Source organism: Eublepharis macularius, chromosome 11 (assembly GCF_028583425.1).
Source record: "Eublepharis macularius isolate TG4126 chromosome 11, MPM_Emac_v1.0, whole genome shotgun sequence".
Classification (NCBI taxonomy): domain Eukaryota; kingdom Metazoa; phylum Chordata; class Lepidosauria; order Squamata; family Eublepharidae; genus Eublepharis; species Eublepharis macularius.
In genome coordinates, this window is record NC_072800.1 from 46,509,047 (window position 1) to 46,531,855 (window position 22,809).

The window sequence follows — 22,809 nt, forward strand, 5'->3', positions numbered from 1 at the left end:
CACTTTTGTGCATACAGTACTCTTACTGTTGTAATAAAGTATAAAAACAGTGTTCTAAAACTTTGTTCCAACTGGCTGGCCATTATTCGACATTGGGATTCTCTAGCTGGACATTGGTTCCCCTCCTTCACTTTGGTTCTGTTGAGCTTTGTTGCTTCAGCTTGCATGAAAGTGGGACTTGCATTTGGGGTTGACCTTTGGTCAGGGGTTGCCCTTTGCCAGAGAGACTTGGAAATGTTTCCCCCATGGGAAACAATGGAGAGAGGCTGGGGGCAGCTTGTTCAGGGGATCCACAGAATTGGACCTGGGGAACAAATATTCCTGAAACTTGGGGGGAATTTAGTGGACAGTAAGGAGTGGGTTCCCAGCAAATTTGGTGGAGTTTGCTTGAAAAATGACACCTCCCCAGCCCTGTACATAGTTTTCCCAATGATTCCCCGTTCCCTGTAGGGGAATAATGACTGGATAAATTAATTTTCCCCATTATTCCCCATAGGGGAATTCTGCATAGGGGAACAATGGCAGGATCAATTAGGGATACTCTAACTGGATTACAGACTCCGACTCAGATTTCAGGGATATTGAATTTTTTTGCTACCCTTGAAACTTGGATCTGGAACACCTGTCTTTTGGTTTTGGTTTGGTTTTGTTGGTGTACGCCTCTAGTAGAGACTAGGGGTGTGCAGCGGGGAAAATGATTCAGAATAACCCAAAACCTGAAGCAGCAAACCACTTCGGGTTCGGATTATGGGAATCACTTCGGTATGCTTCTTAATGATTCGGAGCATACCAAAGTGATCCCCACCTCCCCCTGAGCCCCCCTTCCCCCAACCCCACTTACCTTTCACGAAGGCTGGAGCAGGCACGTCTGCCACTGCTGCAGCCAGCAGGGCAGCAGGGAAGGCTGCAGCAGGCACCTGCCCCATCCACCCCACCAGTTCAGCCTCCGCAGCAGCCAGCAAAGCAGTAGCGAACGCTGGCGCCTGTGCTGCCTGCACCACCACTTCGGGCTCCATGGTGGCCGGCAGGGCCGCAGGGAAGCCCGCAGCCAGTGCCTCCACTGCCTGTGCCACTGCTTTGACCGCAGCGGCCGGCAAGGCAGCAGGGAAGGCCGCTGCTTCCACCTCCACCAGGTAAGTGGGGTGGTGGTGGGAGGGCGGGTGCCCTTTAAAAAGGCCCTGAAGCTTCCCGAAGCAATCCAAATTGCTTCAGGAAGCTTTGATTCGGTATTTCCAAATCAGGGCTATTATACTTGCCCCGATTCGGAAATACCGAATCTTTACAAATTGGGCCCGGTTTGGGGTTTTTATCTGGGAACCCGAAGCGCACACCCCTAGTAGAGACCACTCTGGTTGCCCAGAATTTTAAAAAGGGTAAGTATTTATATTTAGATAATATAATTTAAAATTTAAGAAAATAAGTTTGCTTTGTAGTTGTCCTGACACTAAATTAAGAGCATTGGCTCAGATTTTTAGATCCGTCAAAATATATTTAGCAGCAACAACCAGAGAAGTATGATTTTTGTTACCAGGCATATGCTTAAATAAATGATAATCAACAGAATGATTAGGAAATGTAAGAAGAAAGGTGTTATCAAAGAAACTCTTAAACTGCATTTAAAGTATGTTAGGATTGAAAAAATTGTTAGGATTTCAGGCTCCGCAGGCCCCCACAAACAGATCCTTTGACCATGTGGGATGCTGGAGAATCTACCATAGAGATTGGTAATTGGTAGTGCATTAAAACCAGCCATGGAAAAAAGACAACTCCTGAGGGAACCGTGAAGAAGTGTAAATACTTGTTACCAGCAAAGGATCTTAAGGGAATGAATTCCAATGAGTTTCTTTCTAGAGGAAGTAATTTTTGTTTCACCACTGTATTGGAATTATTCTTTCATTTTAAGCATTAAAAGCTGGTTGAATTCTATGCATTTTATAGAGTTTCTACTTCTTTTATAGGCTTTGACGTCGATACTCCAGATGATTTTGGCAGGACCTGTCTTCATGCAGCTGCAGCTGGAGGGTATGTATCTTCATGGTTTCAAGCCACTCTTTAAATTTGAGGTTTGAAAAGGTAAAAGGGAATTGTTTTCAAAATCATTGCCATTAATACAATGTTACAAAAGTTACCACATCGAGGGATTTGTACTATCTGTTTAATTTTTAGACCTAAATGAACATACTATATGGTTTTACTTTTGGGTCACACTTTTTGTGTTATGTAAAGGTAATCTAGGATATTGAAGGTCTTAGACAAGATAATTTAGGCTTAATTCATATTCAGTGTTTGAAAATTTGGCGTTTATGAAGAAACATTTGGTCAGAATATTTAAATGCATATTATGAAAGTATGTAAAATTATTTTGGGACGATATCTCTGCAATGGTTACTAGACAAGTATCTTTGTGCTGCTGTTATAATGCTTAAAACATGAAGCTGATTGGCAGCATCTAAACCTGTGTAAAATCAAGTATACCTGTTGAGCCTAGTATGATGGTAAATTTTTGGAAAATACTGCATGTTATTTGTAAGCCACTGCTAGTATGTGTGATAGGACATTTCATTCCGTTAAAAAAAGGCTTTCAGTGTCCAATTTTATTTTTCAGAAATTTGGAGTGCCTAAATCTGCTGCTTAACACAGGTGCAGACTTCAATAAGAAAGACAAATTTGGAAGGTAAGTCATTGTGATTTTTTTCTATACAGTATTTATCAAATAATTTCATTGTTTGCTTAGCACAAGAGGTCAGAATACTTGATGTTTGTCTTGACTGGCCAAAAATCTTAACACACATGTCATTTTTTCATTGTACTTCATACTTTATAGCTCTTCTGCTTGTGACAATAAATATTCAGTAAATGACATGAGTAGTTTCTAACAGTGAACAGAGTCCATTAAAATATGTCAGTTATTCTGACCTTTACTGATAAATTTCAGGGTCAACCAAATTCTTTTTGCTGATAACCAACTTTCCATATTTTCCTGGTAAAGGTCAACATTTACTTGTACACTGATAAATACTCAAATAAGTATTTGACTGTAATAAATGATTTACATTTGAATAAGTATTGTATACTAATATTTTAACTCCTGGTTAGGCTTGGGATTTATTGCCAAGTGCTTTCAGTAAATGACCCAATTTCACCTTCATTGTCCTTATTTACCAATACTGAGAGTCTTAGGGATGTCCAGAATTGTAAACAAATTAATTGCTTCTCATATATAATAACAGAATCATGATTTGCTCAGTAGTTTGTTGAGCTACCACTTAATTAGCTGGAACATTTATAGGCTCTGAACACAGAAAGTCTCAGACATCTATGCTAATGCTGTCATCTCAGCTAGCCACTTGGTTCAAATGGGTAGCTCTTGATTTTTTTGTGTGTGCTAGTTCTGGAATTGGGCAGTTATGTCCCCCTCCTCCTAAGAAACAAGACCTAGTTTGCATTTTTCCATATTTCATGGAGAAGGCATTTGGTTGAAATATTTCTTTCCTTTAGACTTTGCCCTTCTCAGTATGCTGTCTGGTTTTGGCCTCACTTCCTCTGCCTCCCAAATCCAAACGTGGCAAATAAAGATACTCTGTTAATATTAACATGCATGAGTGAGATTGCTCCTTCCTAACCCAACTACTGAGCAGTGGCAACCAGACATCCTTACATAGGGCCTATAGATATATAATGTAATGCACTTAGACCTGAATCTTATAATTAATATTTGACAGTCAGGCCAGGATTGTCAGAAGCAGTACAAGCTTGGGGATGGGGGAATTATGATCACACTTCCCTACTATCTGGCCCAAAGTCTACAAAGTGATCATAGACTATGGTGACTTGCATACTGTCTATCATAATCTCACTAAAAACATCTATTTAATATAATTTTTGATAATATCATAGGGGTGGAGGAGGGCTGGATTCACCTCTGTTAAGAATGCATTGTGTTAAAGAGCTCTCTGATAAAATTATTTCACAATTCAAATTTGGAAGAAGTGGTTTTATACTACCAGGGTAGGTGTCAGAAGCGTCTTTGTTCATGGTCATGTCTTCTGTACAGGCACACATGGGAACTATGCATGCACAGTTCCCATATGTGCCTGCACGGAAGAACACTCGATGAACAACAGTTACAGGTAGCTGCAACTCAGTTTTACTATGTATGTAACTTTTTTTTTGATTAAATATACCATAGAACTCCGCTCCATTATGCTGCTGCCAACTGTAATTACCAGTGCCTGTTTGCCCTTGTGGGTTCTGGAGCTAGTGTAAATGACCTTGATGAAAGGGGCTGCACACCACTGCACTATGCAGCTGCATCCGATACTGATGGGAAGTAAGTATAGCACAGTTTTCAGAAATCTTGTTGTTGAATAACCTCTCTGATACCAAGTTGCTACATAGAGTAGTGTGGATAATCATATTTTATTTTTCTCCTTTTTAGGATATTTGTATTATGTTAACAAAATAGTATTGTTAGAAGGGGTTGGTACCCAGCGACAGTTGAACCACTTTTGTTCTTCATATGTTGATCTTTTTTTCTTCACAAATTGTCATAATAAAAATATTTTTGTTGGGCATCCATGTAAATAATGTCTGTGTCCTAACCCTTGAGGAGTCTGCATTTTAAAATTCACTTAGGGTAAAGGAGAGGAAAGGTCACTTCTTTATAAAAACATGACAAAAAATCTTTACTGAAAGTTTTCAATGTTGACTTTCTCTTTAATAAAATAGAAGTAAAAATATTTTTCCTGACTAAAAGAAGAGTATTGATGCAATATTATCTTAACTTCTTTGTTATCTGCCTTTGTAAAAAACATTTACAGAGAGAAGAATTTGTAGACTCAGGAGATCCTACTATAGATGAATAGAGTAGACCAAACAAATCAAGGAGGAAGCCAGAGTAACAATGATAGGGAAAAGAAACTATATACATATTTGAAGGGATTTTCTCCCAATGTAGTTATGTCTCATTCTGAGGGTGAGAAGTTTCCTGCTGTCAGCCACTAAGAATACAATCCTAAGTAGAATTACACCCTTCTAAGCTCATTTACTACTTCATATAGACAATTCTGTTCACAATTCTGTTTCTGTATATTTGCTAACTGGAGCGGAAGAGCCAGGATGAAAACTTCCTAATAGGAATTGCTATATGAGTAGTTTGACACATCAGTTATTTTTAAGATGTGTAAGTTGCATCAGGTGCTTTTAAGTAGAAAGAGTGATGAATAAAAATTCTAAATAAACAGTCTTTGACCAGTCCACGAAATCATGACCAGCATTTTGGAGTGCATGTATTTACATTGACTGTAACCAAATACGAATACTCTTTCCTTGAATGCTCTGACTTTTAGCTGCCTCTACTTCTCCTGTGTCAGAATACAGTTTAAATAGTTTCAGAGAATACCAGTTCAAATTTAGAAGGCATTCAGTATTAAAAAACCCTTAAAACTTTAAGACTGTGCACCCTAGAATGCTAGCTAGAAAAAGTGATCTATAAAAATGTAGGGGATAATTACTTTTGTTCACTTCAAATAATGCAATTCCACAGGATTTTGAAAATTAATGGACAACTACTTTTGTGAACCAGCATTGCAGAATGTTAATGCTTCTGGATGTATGTAAGCCAAGCCTATCATGAGACTTCACAAAGTGCTTTCTTAAGCAGTTGCGTACAAGGAGAGCTGCAGTGATTCAAGTTTGTTTGCATCTGAGTTCATTCACAAATTCAGAATTCCTCAGGGCTGAATGGGGACATAGGATTCTTATCTCACTATAGATGCCAATTTTCTGCATCTCCTCCCTTGCTCAAATGGAACTGATTACATTTTGAATTGTACCTTTGCATCCTGACTCCCTTCTTTTCAATTCCCTTTCCATCTTCTGGCTGGGATATAAAGGTTCAGAGATCTCTGTTCCTACTTGTATCATACAAAGGGAGTTGACTCTGAAAAGCTTATATCCTGGAAATGTTGTTGGTCTTTAAGGTGCTACTGGACTTGACTGTTCCAGTGATACTTATCAAAGACAAATTCTTGTTGGACTGGTTTGTCTTTATGTAAAAACTAAGCCCAACAAAATAAAATAATACAACCAATCTTACCTATTTCACTCTGCATACATATGTGTACATTTTTTAAAAAAAATCCAAAATAAGTATAATTGATGGAAGTAGTTTACTCATCAAAAACCCCATGGATGATTCTTCTTCTCCCCCCTCCCCATTCTTGGACCAAGGTCTTGAACAATAAGGCTAAAAGAATACTTACATAAAACCCATGTCTAAAAACACCTTTTGACACTTCTCTGCGGCCTCTAGAAATCGAGCAACACATTTGGAGACAGAATCCTCTAAAAGAAATGGAATCTTCTGTTCTGATATTGCTAAAGGAAACATATTTCATTTATCAAAACAAGGCATAATTCATTTTAGCCTAAACTGGAGCACATAAGGACAAGGCAGGAGAATATGTACAAGAGAATCCACCAACTGGAGGGGGCAGGGACGTAACGGATCCAAAATGGGGATCCCAAGCAGATGACCCAACAATACCATTGAAAAGGGGCAGTTAAATCGTGCATATATAAAGGTCCTTCATAACTTTGGGCTAACCAAAGATTCTAAATAGAAGGGAGTTTAGACAGAAGGCCCAAGGCAAGCAGAGAGCACGAAGCTCCCTGGATTAAGAATAGCCCTGGCAGAGTTTTGACTGTACATGTGCTTCATGCTCTAGATGCAGAACCATAACTAATGAACATATGGACAGCGTTGTCACATTTGATGGTACCAGTCACCTGTTCATAAGGAAGAAGCACTTCACGAGTTAATCAGAATGCCATGTATTTTTCATAGGTGCCTGGAATACTTATTAAGAAATGATGCAAATCCAGGTATTCGAGACAAACAAGGATACAATGCTGTTCATTATTCTGCTGCTTATGGTCATCGCTTATGCCTTGAATTGGTAAGTGAACTTAACTATAAAAATTGTTGAGCAAAAAATAATAGTTGTGAGTTCTTATTTTTTGTAATATTGAGAGTACATATAGAGAAGTTCTTGTTTTGAAGAAACAGAAGACAAATAATATTCATGAAAATATTAAAGCAGTTAGCAACTTACTGTTGTGTGTTTTTAAATTAAGATGGGAATCAAAGACCTGATTATGGTATACTTGAGAGTTTGAGTGCCCAGTGGGACTTCAAATTTTTTTTTCCTTTGAACTGTAGGTCATCATGCTATATCACAAACTTCTCTTGAAAGTTTGCTGCACTTTCAAAAGTGGTTTGCCTTACGTTACAAAGAGCTGCTAAACTAATGAAATGAAACAAAAATAGATCTGCCAAGAATTAAACATACTTGGATTGGTGGCTGTTTTGCATATTAATTTAAATTAGGTAGTGTGCATTTTTTGTCAATGAAAGTTAGTATCAGTGTGTTAGATTTCCTAATTTATTCCTGCATTTAATTTGAAAATGTGGTTTCATTTCAGATTGCCAGTGAAACGCCTCTAGATGTTGTAAGTATAAAGACACTAGCTATGAAAATACATATTTACGTTTTATAGCTTAGTAATAATGAAGTACATACTTTCCTGTTATTCATAAGTATTTATACTACAAGTTATATCAACATAACAGAACTGTTCTGCTTCCCCCCTCATGCTGCAGCCCACTAATTTCCCTGAATCATTTATTGTGGAGAAAAGGGGACCATTTTAAAGAGTTCTGCTATGTTGACAGAAGTGCCCTTTGTTAACAGAAATTGAACTTTGGATCCAGCCATGGGCAACAATGATCCTGCTGAGGCAAACCTAAAATATTTGAAGAATGCTATTACTTATTTCTCCATTAACACTTTGTCCTACAGTTTTCTTGTCTCAAGCATATTTAGGTGAATTTTGTGTTACAGAAATTCTGGGGAGAGATGGGCTATCTCCTTTGAGCTCATTTTGGAATTAATCCCAGGAAAACTGAGCTATTTGACAAAAATTGGTAAATAGCTCCCCCCCCCCAGCTCAGACTGCCTTGGAATGCATATTCCAAGTTTGATGTAGTGGTTAAGAGTGTGGGACACTAATCTGGACAACTGGGTTTGATTCCCCACTCTTCTACTTGAAGCCAGCTGGGTGACCTTGGGTCAGTCACAGCTTCTAGCTCTCTCAGCCCCACCCACCTCACCTTGTTGTGGGGATAATAATGGCATACATTGTAAACCACTCTGAGTGGGTGTTAAGTCATCCTGAAGGGCAGTATATAAATCGAATGTTGTTGTTGTTGTTATGCTCTTGACTAGGTCAGTGAGAGCATCATAGGATCCACCTCCCCAAAGTACCCAGCCCAACTTACCTGCTGCTGCAGAGGCAGGCAATGGTGGCACTGGTCAAGCAGGAATCCAGCTAGGAGAAAAAGGAATCTCCCTGTCTCTTTCCCTGTTTCTTCTCTCCCTAACATGCGCCCTTTCTTGCTCATCCCCCCCTCCTCCAGCACTCTGAGAAATGTGGTTTCATGGATGCCTGATGGAGGATGTCAGGCATTTCCAATAGCTTTATTTCTCAGGGCATACTGAACCCCTCAGATGCTGCCAGAATAGAATCCAGTATACCAAGGAAGGTGGTAGAGAGGCTTCCCGGTCTTTAGGGTGCTGCAGTCACCTGCATCTGCAGTAGCAGCAAGTAAGTTGGGGGCAAAGAGGAAAGTTCACCTCAGAAACACAGTCTGCCAGAGCCTTCCAGGGGTGTAATGCTCACCTTCGTATTGAAGGCAAGCTTTTAAGTGCTGCTGAACTTGTATTTCTAGTACCAGGAATGCAAAAGTCAGTGGTATCTGTTCTTGAGATTAAGTATTTCCAATATGAGCATGTGAAACAAAATATGAATAAAGATTTGTACACCTTTGAAAATAAAATAATATATGCAATTGTATTTTTTTTAAAAAACTAAATCTATCCCATGGTGCTTCCAACAGTAAAGGAACTCAGATGTTGCAACAATGTATCTGTTAACTTAAAAACGATGTACTGCATTATCAACTTTTTTTTTTGTTTAGCTAATGGAAACTTCAGGAACTGACATGCTGAATGATTCAGACAGCAGGGCACCAATTAGTCCATTGCATTTAGCTGTAAGTAATCAGTTCAACAAATATTGATTATTGGCCTCTTTTAAAGCACAGGCACATACATTTTTCTGGGTGATTTAACATAGCTTTGACTCATCTTTGGAGTTTACTTACAGGTCAGTAATTACACTTACACGTGCCTAATGCTTGAATCCATCTGAAAGGTTTACTTTAAAAGTATAAAATTTGGCTTCAGATTTTATATTATTTTTTATAATTTGTTGTAATAGCACTTCCATCTCCATTAACATTTTATAGGCATACCATGGACATCATCAAGCTTTGGAAGTGTTAGTACGATCTTTGTTGGATCTTGATGTCCGGAACAATAATGGGAGAACACCTTTGGATCTTGCCGCTTTTAAAGGACATTTTGAATGTGTGGAGGTACTCATTAATCAGGGAGCATCTATCTTGGTGAAAGACTATGTTGTAAAGAGAACACCAATACATGCTGCAGGTAAAACTTTTGAGGTTTAATTTACATTGTAAAAAGTATTAAATTGAAAAATGGTATAGATTTGAAGATCTGATATTCTTGCTGTTGTTTTTTTTTAGATTGATGGTTTAAAATTGTTTTAGGTATAGCACTGAATCCTGCATTGAGTCCTGAATGCCATGGATTCATTGTGCTGATGGAGGCATTTTCCTCCAACAGAAAGTCTTCTCCTGAGCCACAAAGAGTCCTTTGTAAAACGGAAAGGCTCCTTCTGCTAGAGGAAAGCACCTTCAGTACCACAACAGATCTCCAGGATGCAGGTCTTAATACATTTATTGACGCATTAATCTTTCATGGAGCTCATTTGATGAGATCCATGAAATGAAACCTCTGTCAGTGAAATACGTACACAGTAGTGGGAAAGAAAAAACATTTTAAAAGGTCATGAAATGCAAAAGCTATAGATGTAACATTTCTGTATGAAACTTGGATATAAAAAGTGTAGCAACCATTCCCAATAACTGTTAACTTGTGTAAGAAGTTAACCTAGTTAGATTAAGCAGTTTAAACATTTAAAGTGTCTTTAAATCCTGGCTGATACGATCAGATCTATTGATACATACTGATAGAATAATTGCTTGTTGGAATATGCCTTTGAAGTTATGTGGTTGAAAAATGGGAATTTTCAGGTTAGCAACAGAGTGTCTTCTGTATTAAAACGTTTTCTCACAGGTATGTTGCCACTTTTGATGTCAAATGTTTGTCCATTTACTCTTTTATGTAAAGACTGAGCCATTTGTTTTATATAAATAACAGAGAGCATTGTTCGCAGATAATCATATATAGAATGGCAGTGAATGAGCAGATGAGTAGGCCTCTGATAATATGGCTCATAGGTCCAGCAGTAGTATTGCCTGAGTAGATGTGGGGATAAAGGTTGCATCTGAGCTTGTTGCAGGAAGAGTCCGCTAGAGTCTGCTATGAGAAATTGCTGGATTTATCTGTTGATTTGATTATATCAGTTATGGCTTAAACAGATGCAACACCTTTCTTAGCTATCTTAATTTATTGTAGCAAAAAATAGTATTTTCTGAGTGTATATGGAGAGACACTTCGACCTGGATGGCCCAGGTTAGCCTGATCTCATTAGATCTTGGAAGCTAAGCAGCGGAGACTACCAGGGATGTCCAGGGTTGCCACACAAAGGCAGGCAATGGCAAATTGTCTGTTGCCTTGAAACCACTATAAATTAGCTGCACATTGACAGTAGCGTACATACACACACACACACACACAGAGACAGCTGGCATCTGGACCCTGGGTTTATGTGTCTGTTATGCCTCATTGTTTGTAAGAAGCTGCTTTAGATTAGAGGGATGGCTGTCAGCAAGGAAGGGTCCTTCCCTGGGTCTGTGAGAGATAAATCCATGTTGGGCAAGCAGATCATTGATGTGTTGGACTAATTTAAGGCAGGAGCGGTTGATAACCACTAGTGGTATTCTGTTATCTCTTTTGGACCTGTTTTACAGTAGTTTATATGAGTACCAGCCTGGCTTTGTTAATGTGTTTCTTCTGTCCATTGGGTTGATACTGTAATCCTATTAAATATAAATTTGTGGGGTGCAAGCCTCTGTCTGAGTTATTGAAACAAATATGGTTGTAACATAGTAATTTGCTGTAGATGTGTGGCGGCAACTGGAAGCATGTAGGTATATGTAACCTTTAGTGGATTTTTTGTATTAAATGCTTATGTGTCTGTCATCTAGTTGTACAGTGATGTCAAAAATGCTATCTTATCACCAGTTATACTTATGTGTGTCCACTTACTGGTACTTTACTTTCAAGTTTTGCATAGCAGTGTTACAACTAGGGGTGTGCACCAGAAAAAAATTCGGGTTTCCCACTTCGGGTTTACCTGAAGCGGGAAAAAGCTTCATAAATACTCGAAACCCTAAACAGCAAGCCGCTTTGGATACGGGTATTTAAATCACAGGCATTAACCCTTCCCCTTTGATCAGCTGCTTCCCTTTGATCAGTGGCTTCGCAGTGGCACGGAAAGGGGCATTTAAACCCACCAAACAGCTGATCCTGGGGCTTAAATGCCCCTTTCCCTGCTGCTTCACAGCAGCATGTAAAGGGATATTTAAACCCCTTGACCTGAAGCTTCCCGAAGCGATACGATTCAGGAAGCTTTGATTCGGGGTTTCAGATTCAGAAATCCCGAATCTTTGCGAATTGGGTCCAATTCGGGTATTTTACCTGATTGGAAACCTGAATTGCACACCTCTAGTTACAACTATACCTCTCAGATTTCATGGTCTTTTAATTTTCTCTTCACTGCTTTTTTTTTTTCTTTCCCTCTGTTGTGTATATGGTTGGTTTCACTTCACGAATCTGAGGAAGTGAGCTATAGCGCACAAAAATGTAATTTTTCCATGAGATAATATAATATATATGTATTGTCGCAAACTATCATTTATACCTTAGATATAATAATCCATTTTTGGAGATAGAATCTTTGATTTCTGGACTGGTTCTCAAACTTGCAGTTATTTAACATCAAACCAATCCTTACGACTATAATGGGAATTCATGGAGAAAGATTGGATGAAGGCAGCTTTGAGATAGTAGCCATTTCCATTATTTGGAAATGAATAGAGCATCACATGGAGAAACTGAGCTGGTTGAATTGACCATTGTTCTGTTTTCTGTTTGTGCTGTTTGCATATTTGTTCAAAGGACTTGGACAGGGTCACAAGATTTTTTTCCCTTGTGAAATAGCTGCCAGCCTTCAAAAAGAGAAATTAGTTCTCAGGTGTTACCTTCATAATTTCTCTTACAAGTACATAGAAGTACATTTTTCCTATCTGTGCCTCTCATTTTCAGATTGGACAGCATGTGCTGTAGTAAAAATAAGTGTATGTGATGAGACTTGCTAATTAGATTGCGGTTGGCTAGTTACAAATGAATAGTGTGCAAATATATTTATTAAATAAATTTTCAAATATGATATAATCTTAAAGGATGTGTGTGTGTAATGTATATAGTTTCTTAATTCAAAAATATTGTTGCCATATATATTTTATTATTGAATACTGTTTACATAAATTGAAAGTTTTTATAGTTACTTGGTGTGAAACTGGTTTTTATTGATGGTTGTTGTGGATTTTCCGGGTTTTATTGAAGTTTTGAAAATGGATATGGCTCATCGGTCATCAAAACGGTTGATTTAGAACCTTTTTTTACCCAGTGATGATTATCTTTCTGATGTTTGATTTGTTAATATTTTACAGCTACAAATGGTCATTCAGAATGCTTGCGGCTGTTGATAGGAAACGCAGAGCCACAGAATGCTGTGGACATTCAAGATGGAAATGGACAGTATGTTTCATACTTTTTTGTTCCTTTTGTCTCTTAAAAGATTATAGTGGGAGCTGAGCTTACAATAGGCTAGTGTGATTATTGTATCATCACTTCATTCACACAGCTGTATTATGAAACTAACTTGTTGCTAGACAGATCTTCAAATAATTCTGGAAGAAAATAAATATCAAGGGGATTTTGACACTGTAGTCCCTTGTAGGCTCCTACAATGTCATTCTATAAGGGGCATCAGAACATGTAGCACATGGTAATATTGCTCATTTAATGTCTGCTGTGGGACTGTCTTCACTTGCACATCTATTAGGACTTCTGGTTGTATGGCAAGGATTGGCTTAGGTCTGTATTTTCTAATATTCTTCCTGACTGTCTGTCTGTGTAAATCTGTATGTTCTTATTTAATTTCTTACTCTTCTAGGACTCCTTTGATGTTGTCTGTTCTCAACGGGCATACAGATTGTGTCTATTCACTGCTTAACAAAGGAGCAGATGTAGATGCCAAAGATAAATGGGGAAGAACAGCACTACACAGAGGGGTAAGAGAAGCCACTGTAATAATTCTTTCCTCATCCCCTCTTTTTTTACACATAGGGAAACACATATCAACTCTTTCATTTGTTCTAAAGAGAATTACAGAATCTTTGTTGCTCATGTGGCTTGTAGGCACTATCTGCCTTGAACTTTGCCAATTTACTGAAGTCAAATAAATGGAGCTAATATTATAGACTCTAATGGGTAGATTTCTCCATTGGATCTCAGGAGCTTTGAAATGCAAACCTCTGGGATACAACAGAGAAATCCCCCATTGTGAAGAGGGCAGAATGCTACCTGAGTCCAGAGAAGCTACTGAGAGGCAGTGTTGTGGCCTCTTAACACATCAGACATAATGAAGCCAGGCACCATCACAGGGCAGAGCTGGGAGGGGGTCGGGTGAGTGACTGGCCCATAGCTGCAGTCAAGTTCCTTTATGACCCATGTGACTGAGTTGTGCACTTCAGTTATGATAGAGAGTTTAAGGATCACACAGTTCTTGATTTTCATTTGTTTCATCTCAGTGCCTGCAGAAACATATGCTCTGTCTGTTGTACTTTGCAGGCAGTTACTGGGCATGAGGAGTGTGTAGAAGCACTGCTTCAGCATGGTGCTAAGTCTACACTACGAGACTGCAGAGGACGGACTCCTATACATTTGTCAGCCGCATGTGGACATATTGGAGTACTAGGAGCACTCTTACAGCCAATGGCATCTGGGGAAGCAGTACCTGCCCTAGCAGACAATCATGGATACACTTCATTGCACTGGGCCTGTTACAATGGTAAATACAGCAGTATTTCACAGAGTGTCAATAATGAAAAGTGTGAATTGCGTTTGTGTATATGTATGAACAGGCAAGCAGGAGAACTGCATTAAGGAAGAGGAATCAAGCAAAATCATCCCCATCTTGGTTTAGAACCAACAAAAGAATGGTGAACAAAGCACAGCAGAACAAGTCGGGAGAACTTTATTTGATTCTTCTGTGCATTGTAGCCCTTTATTTCCTGTGGCTTTTTGTCCATGGAGATGCCATAATTCATCCATAGGTCTGGAATCCCCCAACACCACCTGATTACAGTAATGAGGAATATGGATTTGAAGAAAGGGATTTTATATACCTCTGTTGTGCCTTTCAGTATTCTGTGCCTTTCAGTATTACATGCCTTGCACTTTTTCTATGCTCAGGAGCCAATGTAGTATTTGTAATGCAACCTGTAAGAATATGACACTTGAAACAAGAAGACTAAAGAAGGATGTAAGCTGAAACTCTGTAAGAACTGAGGACTAAATATATTGCTTGTAGGAGATGCACTTGTAGAAATATTACACATATGTTATATTAACCTACAGGATTCCAATAGGATTCAATACAAGAGAGCCTTTTGTAGAAACTGATTTATGCAGCAAGCTGGGTCGGCCACCTGTGGCATTATCTCCCTCAAGGCTGCAAAAATGGGAGAAAGGGCAGAAGTGGGGGAACATTCCTTTCTGCCCACAGACCCCAGTTATCTGAAGGCCCCAAGGCTGCCAAATTGAGACTCCATGGCGCCATTGAAGGTAACAGTAGCAAAAGGGGAAGATGTCCTTCCAAGGGGAACAAACGCAAGGACAAGATAAGGGGCTGCAAAATTTGGAATTCCCCCAAGTAGGTAGCCGACCCAGAAATTGCGTCTTCCAATCAGACTGACCCTAGACACCTATGTCAAAGACTACGAGCCAATAAGATAACAAATATTAGAATATTGTAATATTATTATAATTAACCTATGGGTATTAATTGCTTTGCACTTCTGTTGTAGCTTTGATGAGCACTGAGCACGAGGGAATCCCTTTACATTCGTGTAGGGGGGAGCTCATCCATTGTTTAATTAAACAATCCATTTGCTTCAATTCAACAGGACTCCGGGACTAATTTTTCTCATTGTGATTGGCTAAGAGAGAGAAAGATACAACAGAAGCGCAAAGTTTGCGCATAACAGTAACAAATGGAAATGTGGAGCAAATTAAAATATTTGTAATACCTAGTTTCTTCTAAAACCTAAACTTACATTACTGCTTTAACAATTAAACATGGGCCATTTCAGTTTATTACAGTATAAAATTGTACATTTTGGTATATTTATGAAAATCAAGAATAAAGGGTTTTTGCCTTAGTTTTTAAGAAGCGAAATTGCAAATATGCCCAACGATTTAGAGATCACTGCAAACTGCTGCATCATATGCTACCTTAGCACAGATATCCTAGTTTTTGCACCTGAGAGGCAGGAAAAAATAAAAGTTCTGTCATAGTATTTGAACATGAACAGTCTCATGTAGTCACAACAGGACCACCAGCATATTTGGAGATCAAGTTAAACTTCACATTATGACACTGAAAACAGTGAACTCTTCAATAATGTATTATCATCAAACATATTATAACATATCATTGCTAAAATTATTCACATTTAAACAGTAACCATACTCTTGAATTGTCTTACATAAAAATTCTCAATAAGTAAAATTTGTCTTTAAAAGCATTCCGCTTATTCCAAAAGTTTTTCAAAGGAGTTTTTTCAGAGCTGCACAAAGCGTCAGTTTTTCCAGATCTTCACACCGCTATTTAGCAGTGTCTTTCAGACAGTCACAGAGAACTGCTGTAAGAAGCAGAAGGTAGAGAAGCATCTGTCACCACAAACATTTCTGTCATAAACCACAGGATCCAACCCACAGTGTTATGGATCCTGTTTTCTGCCCTCCTTTCAAGCCAGTAATAATTGGACTGTGACTTTATAAGCACTGGTACTTGATGCCCCCCCCCCCAACCTCAGTGGTGCTGCTGAAATTTCAGTCTCACTAATCACATCTCACTAATTCCAGTTCTGAGATTTGTAGCCAGAGAATCTAATAGAACTGTAAAGCATCCAGGGTAACCACAGATTTTTTCCCAGAGGCAAGCAGTTACCTGCTGTGCCCTTTTACAGAGATCTACACATTAAAAAGTTTTCAACTGGTCATGGACTCTTTCAACTGGTCATGGACTCTGAAAGCAGCAGCCAGTTGCCGCTCAGACATGCTAGCATATCCTTCAGTGCAGGCAGGAAAAAGATGCTGCAGTCCACAGATGGAGCACAAACATCAAGAAAAACAGCTGTCCCTATCCAGTTTTCAAATATGTATGCTCAGTTCATGAATATTTTACTTGCTTGCTTTCAGCACCATAACTATTACGGTAGTTATAGTAAATGTATGCAAGTGTTGTAGTTAACCAATACAAGGCATTAAGGATTTAGTATTATCTGACCCAACATTTTATTTATGAGCATTTCAGCAGTTTATTCTCAAGACACATAAACTAGAAATTAATTGAATCCTCTGCTTGCTTTTCACAAGAAGAGACTTATCTCTCCCCTTCTGTAGCTGGTAATGGATCCAGTCTGAGTAAGGAAAATACAACAATAAAATCTTGAAGTTTCTAAGGTGGCACATATTTTAAAAATAGTCCACAATCAGTTCACATTTTTCATAGTTATTATTTTGTGCTTGCCATTGTAGGTCATGACAGTTGTGTGGAACTTCTTTTGGAGCAGGAAATTTTCCAGAAACTGGAAGGAAATTCCTTCAGCCCATTGCATTGTGCAGTGTAAGCAACTTCTTCATTATTATGGTATATTTCATTATAGCTTTTAATAAAGTCCAGTTATTCTGGAAGTAATTGCCTTTTAAATTTTTTATAGGATCAATGATAATGAAGGTGCTGCTGAAATGTTAATTGATACACTAGGATCTGGCATTGTAAATTCCACAGATACAAAAGGAAGGTAAGGTTGTATTCTCTTTTTTAAAATCTGCTTCCCTGTTTTTCTTAATATAAAATCAAGGACCTTTTGAATCATATATCCATACAAAGTACAGTAAGAACATAGCTGAGAAGGCTTTGCCCTATATTGGTTGCTTTAATGTAGCATAAAGGAGGCCCTTTTGTATGTAAAGATCTAGCTTCTTGAGTTGTGCCTGAAAGGTAATAGATACCCGCTGTGGTCTTGTCACAGAATCTTGATCAAAAAATGTAATATTACAGTGTACGCTAGTTAAAGTTTGTGGATTCTCTTTTAGGGACAACTTGTTATCTTAATCCTTATTTGAGCACAGATATGTTATATCTCTGTGCCCTCCCCCATCTGATGGGGAGGGTGGTCTAGAAATGCAATAAATAATAATAAATAATAATATGAAAGCATGGATAATCAATGTGTCTAATTCTCAGTATGGCCAGATCTGTGGATGCTGAAATCCAGAGATTGGGGCTGTGAAGACAGATATTTCTACAAAACTGAGAAAAGCCCCAGGTATACCAAAAATTCTGAAATCCAAACAAAAAAATATACTCTGGGGTTAAAACCTCCTAAAATAATAGAAGCAGCTCCCATAGCTTTAAGAAACCAGTGCTCTCAGTGGCCATTGCTAGGCAACCAGAAAAGTATTGCCAGCCTTGCAGCCTTGGTTTCTATCAGCAAAAGGCAGGGGAGGGATCGGGGGGGTGGACTTTGGAGGGGGAATTCATTGGGGCTATGCCTGACAGCACCACCCAGGCAACTTGATTCTACACAACTTGCACCCCAGGACTTGTTTGCTGCTGTTCAACAGCAGCCCCCCATGAAAGACAGTTGTTATTTTTAGACTAGGATCTAGGAGACCAGGTTTGAATCCCTGTTCTGCCATGGAAGCTCACAGGGAGGGTAACCTTGGGCCAGTTACACACACTCTCAACCTAACCTGCTTCATAGGGTGGTTGTGAGGATAAAAATAGAGGATAGGAGAAAGCCACTTTATATCCCTGATGTGGAGAAAGGAGGGGTATAAATGAAGTAAATAATAAATATAGCTGAAGATAGGGTAAATGGTAGGTTGGTAGGTGGGTGGGTGGTAAAGAGGATATGGACGCAGGGAAAGGTGATGGGGCTGCCAAAAGGAGGAAAAGGGGAAATAGTGTGGGGAGAGGGGGATACAGGGAGAAACAAGGTGCCCATTGCAAGTCCTTGCAGGTTTCCTGCTGTATAACTGGGCCTGGTGGCCAGCATGGCAGATCAACTGGAACCACCTAGAGTTTTCCCAGGGAGAGGCTGCCAGGGGAGGGAAAGATGAAGACAGGGGCAGATAAAGGTAGGTTGGTTGGTGGTTGGAATGGAGAGAAGGAAAAGGGAAAGAGTCTGTCATGGCTTTTAGGGAAAGAAAAGAGGAAGTAGTAGGAGAAGGGAAGATGAGATGCCCCCTGGCAAGTCTTTGTGGGTCTCCCACTAATAGTAATTAAATTTCTGTCTTCAAATAATAATTGAACCTGACAAAATGGATAGTATTGGATAAAAGGCATTCTGAGCCATAGTTTCAATGCACAGTGGTTAAGTGGTTTGGCTGCGAACCAGCACTCTACTGGTTCGAATCCCACTACTGCTATGAGCTCAGTAGGTGGCCTTGGGTCAGCCACTCCTCTCAGCCCCAGCTCCCCAGCTGTACTGTGGGGATAATAACATTAACTTGTTCACTGCTCTGGGTGAGGCTCTAATCTGTCTAGAAGAGTGGTATATAAGCACAGTTATTATTAAATAGCGATGTAAAATTTTTTGAAATTTGGAAACCAGGAAAAAATGCAATATTGGGGTGGATCCCATGGAAAATGATATGTGGAATCCATCCCATATGCAATACTTACTTAAAAGCCTGAATTAATTTTACTGTTTTAACAACATAAAATACGTAATTTAGAACTAATTTAGGAATACTTGCACATCTTGAATGAAAAAAACTTTGTCTTAAACAGCATCCCACTAATTCCTAAAGATTCTGTTCTCTCCTCAGCCAGATCTTTCAAATTGTTCAACAAATAAGATGCTGCTAGCAGGAGCCATGTGGTTGTCTGTTAAATTACAATGATTAACCAGAGCTTCCCAAATGGTTTTCTGTGGTAAAGTGCCCAGGATTTAGCTGAGGGAAGTGTTGGTTATAAATTAGTAGGGTATAATTAACATTTGAGACTGTTCTTGGTCTTTGTAGACTATTCAGTTCACTCTTTCTTTAGTCGCTTTCCTTTTATTCTTCTTTACCCCCACCCCCTGAATAAGGCAGGTTATGAAATTCAATACATATAGCTGCCTGTTTTCTATTTTTAGTATTGATAGGTAACATTATTGTACAAAACGTGTATTGATAATGTTTACAGTATAAGGATTTAAATATTTAGCATACTGTTAAGGATGTTTTGTATAATTCATGCTTCTGAATATATTGAGGCCTTACAGTTATCCCACTTTCACATCTGCAAAATGCGCTCTTTTTTCTTTCTCCTCAGAACTCCCCTTCATGCTGCTGCCTTTACAGACCATGTAGAGTGTTTACAGCTTTTGCTCAGCCATAATGCACAAGTAAATTCTATAGATTCTTCTGGGAAGACCCCGCTAATGATGGCTGCAGAAAATGGGCAAACAAATACAGTTGGTAAAAAAAACCCTGTGACTTCTCATTACTAATAATCAGTAAATATGATACTGTAAAACGATCTTACTTTAGAATTGCAAAAGGTTGTAATGAAAGATGTCAGCAAACTGACTTACCAACCTTAGCTTTTTGTATTAATATTTTAATTCTTTTTAACAGCTACAGATGCAAAGCAAGAAAAATTATGTACACATAGAATTTTAAAACAACCATAGTTTCCTTCAGAGAATAAGCTTCTTTGTAGGTCAAGCTGATAGGGGCAGAATAGTATTTTTCCTTTGGTCCAGATGGGAAATGCTTTATTTTGTGGTGGGAAACCTTTCTGGGTCTACTAACACTTCAGAGCTGAGAACAACCTCTCTGCTAATGAGCTTTACTGTATGCACTTGTTTTTCATGGTCATCCAAAGTGCCTGTTTAGAACTGCTTCTTTTGAATTAATGTTAACTTTTATTTCTTTCAGAGGTGTTGGTAAGCAGCGCTAAAGCTGATCTGACCTTGCAAGATAAGTGTAAAAACACAGCACTGCATTTGGCTTGCAGCAAGGTACGTGTCATTTTCCAGCTTGAGGCTTCTGTGATTTATTGCTGCCCTTGTTTTCATTAGCACTGTCATTTTTCTACTCAAGTAAATTTTCTCAAATGCAGCAATGGCAATGCACCACTTGAACTGCAACAGGAAAGACTCTCACTTTCTCACCCTATGAATGTTGGGTGGGTATGCTTTACCATCCTTTATTTATATTCTCAACATTGTGAAGCAAATAAATTGTTTAGGAATTTAAGACTGATATAGTGTCTTTCCTAAGGATAAATATCCTGATGTTTAAGGTTGACGAGCAGTTTTAACTTCTTATCTATACCACTCACTCCACAGATTGAGCAGACAATACAGGCACTGGACCCGCTTGGAGTAACAAAAGAGACTCTGGGGTGGTAGGGCACCTAGGTTCTCAAATGGAAAGAATGGGTAAATGCAGCAGTTGGTGTAGATCAGAAGCACAGGAAAAGAAAAGACAGGCATTCATTACCTTATGTCTGTAATACCCATATAGCACAAGCCATCCTTGTCCAAGCATGATGAATGATTCAAGGATCATATTGATCCATAATGCTAATGATGCTATTGCTAATAATGACATGTGTATTTTTAAGAGAGAGGATGTGTGGGCATGTGTGTAAAAGGTACACTTGCTCTCTTTAGGGTCATGAAACTAGTGCCTTGTTAATACTGGAGAAGATTACAGATAGAAATCTCATCAATGCCACCAATGCAGCCTTGCAAACGTAAGTAAAATTTTACTTAGAAGCATTTCAGCTCTGTCAGGGATAGGTCTGTCTGGCTTATACATACTGATTGTTAAGACTCCCTCTGACCAGCCCTCTCTCCCAAGCCCTCCCTCTGAATTTGAGGACTTGCAGGAAGAGCCTGAGGAGCCAAGGCCAGAAGGACAAGAGGGGTAAAGAAGGGCCTGATGCTGCAGAGGCACCTGCTGACACTATGCTGCAGCAGTGCCAATAGGCAAAGGACAGTTTAAAAGTAAAAGTTGTATCAACAACCATTATTGACACAGGGTAGGATCCAGCAATCCATTGGTGGATTCAGATATTTGCTGCATCCCTCCGCCCAGCAGTCCCTTCCAGCTCTGGACATGGTAATTCTGGGGTTGTGGTCCCATGTGGACTAATAAGCCATGCATTAAGAGGGCTGCACTAAGAAGGGGAAAGGTTTTTAATTGCTGCCTCCTTCCTCTTCCACAAGTGCAGCTCCACTGAATGAAAATGCAGAGTGGCAATTTCATCCTTTTCAGAGTACAGCCCCCCCCCCCCCATGAGTCCTATCGCTTTGGAAATCAACTTTTCAGCATCCAGCAGTGCCTTCTGCAGACATACTGCTGGACTCAAATGACACAGTTAGATAGGGACACTATAGTCTTAGCACCTTACAGAAAACTTCAGATACATAATATGTATCTGGTGAGACCTCTCTTGAAGAACATCTGGATCGAGGCGGTTTGGCGCTATTGATATTATTGGATTTGTCAGCAGCATTCGACACAGTCAATTATGATCTTCTGACTCACCGCCTCACTGATGTGGGGATATGAGGGACTGCCTTACAGTGGCTTGTCTCTTTTCTCCACGGTCGGGGACAGAGGGTGGCACTTGGCGAGAAATTGTCACCTCATCACCCATTGGTGTGTGGGGTCCCGCAGGGGGCAATACTCTCCCCTTTATTGTTTAAAATCTATATGCGCCCCCTTGCCCAGTTGGTGCGAAGTTTCGGGCTTGGGTGTCATCAATATGCAGATGACACCCAGCTGTACCTGATGATGGATGGACGGCCCAACTCAGCCCCAGATGTCCTGGAACATATGTTTGCAGCCGGGACTAATTGGTTGAAACAGAGTCGACTGAAACTGAACCCAACAAAGACAGAGGTCCTGTACTTGAGCCATGGGGGACTGGGTTCAACACTCTAGCTCCCAGCCCTCGAGGGGCACAGCTTGTGCCAGTTCCAAGGGTCAGGAGCCTGGGGGTGATCCTGGATGCCTCCCTGAAAATGGAAGCACAGGTCGCAGCGGTTGTCAGGTCTTCTTTTTTCTACCTGCAGCAGACCAGGCAACTTGTCCCCTACCTATCTACCTGTGACTTAACTACAGTGATCCAGGCAATGGTCATCTCTAAGTTAGATTACTGTAACTCGCTCTACGTGGGCCTACCCTTGAGCCTGACCCGGAGATTGCAGCTGGTGCAAAGTGCAGCAGCGTGTGTCATTATGAAAGCACCAAATAGGGCGCATATTACACCAATACTGCGGTAGCTGCATTGGTTGCCAGTGGAGTACCAGATCAGGTTCAAGGTTCTGGTATT

At 39.5% G+C, this 22,809-nt stretch overlaps 1 protein-coding gene across 3 annotated transcripts in view; it reads left to right on the top strand.

The window, feature by feature from the left end:
- The window catches only part of ANKRD28 (ankyrin repeat domain 28), a 152,780-nt gene that overhangs the window by 125,592 nt on the left and 4,379 nt on the right, over positions 1 to 22,809 (top strand). For all 3 annotated transcript variants that reach the window (XM_054991232.1, XM_054991231.1, XM_054991230.1), the window contains exons 12-26: positions 1,959 to 2,022; positions 2,606 to 2,674; positions 4,190 to 4,330; positions 6,848 to 6,959; positions 7,486 to 7,512; positions 9,041 to 9,115; positions 9,371 to 9,572; positions 12,845 to 12,932; positions 13,351 to 13,468; positions 14,028 to 14,247; positions 17,001 to 17,088; positions 17,183 to 17,266; positions 19,792 to 19,937; positions 20,400 to 20,482; positions 21,140 to 21,222. In XM_054991232.1, coding sequence (XP_054847207.1) covers positions 1,959 to 2,022; positions 2,606 to 2,674; positions 4,190 to 4,330; positions 6,848 to 6,959; positions 7,486 to 7,512; positions 9,041 to 9,115; positions 9,371 to 9,572; positions 12,845 to 12,932; positions 13,351 to 13,468; positions 14,028 to 14,247; positions 17,001 to 17,088; positions 17,183 to 17,266; positions 19,792 to 19,937; positions 20,400 to 20,482; positions 21,140 to 21,222 — 1,600 coding nt within the window. The remainder of the gene's footprint in view (positions 1 to 1,958; positions 2,023 to 2,605; positions 2,675 to 4,189; positions 4,331 to 6,847; positions 6,960 to 7,485; positions 7,513 to 9,040; positions 9,116 to 9,370; positions 9,573 to 12,844; positions 12,933 to 13,350; positions 13,469 to 14,027; positions 14,248 to 17,000; positions 17,089 to 17,182; positions 17,267 to 19,791; positions 19,938 to 20,399; positions 20,483 to 21,139; positions 21,223 to 22,809) is intronic.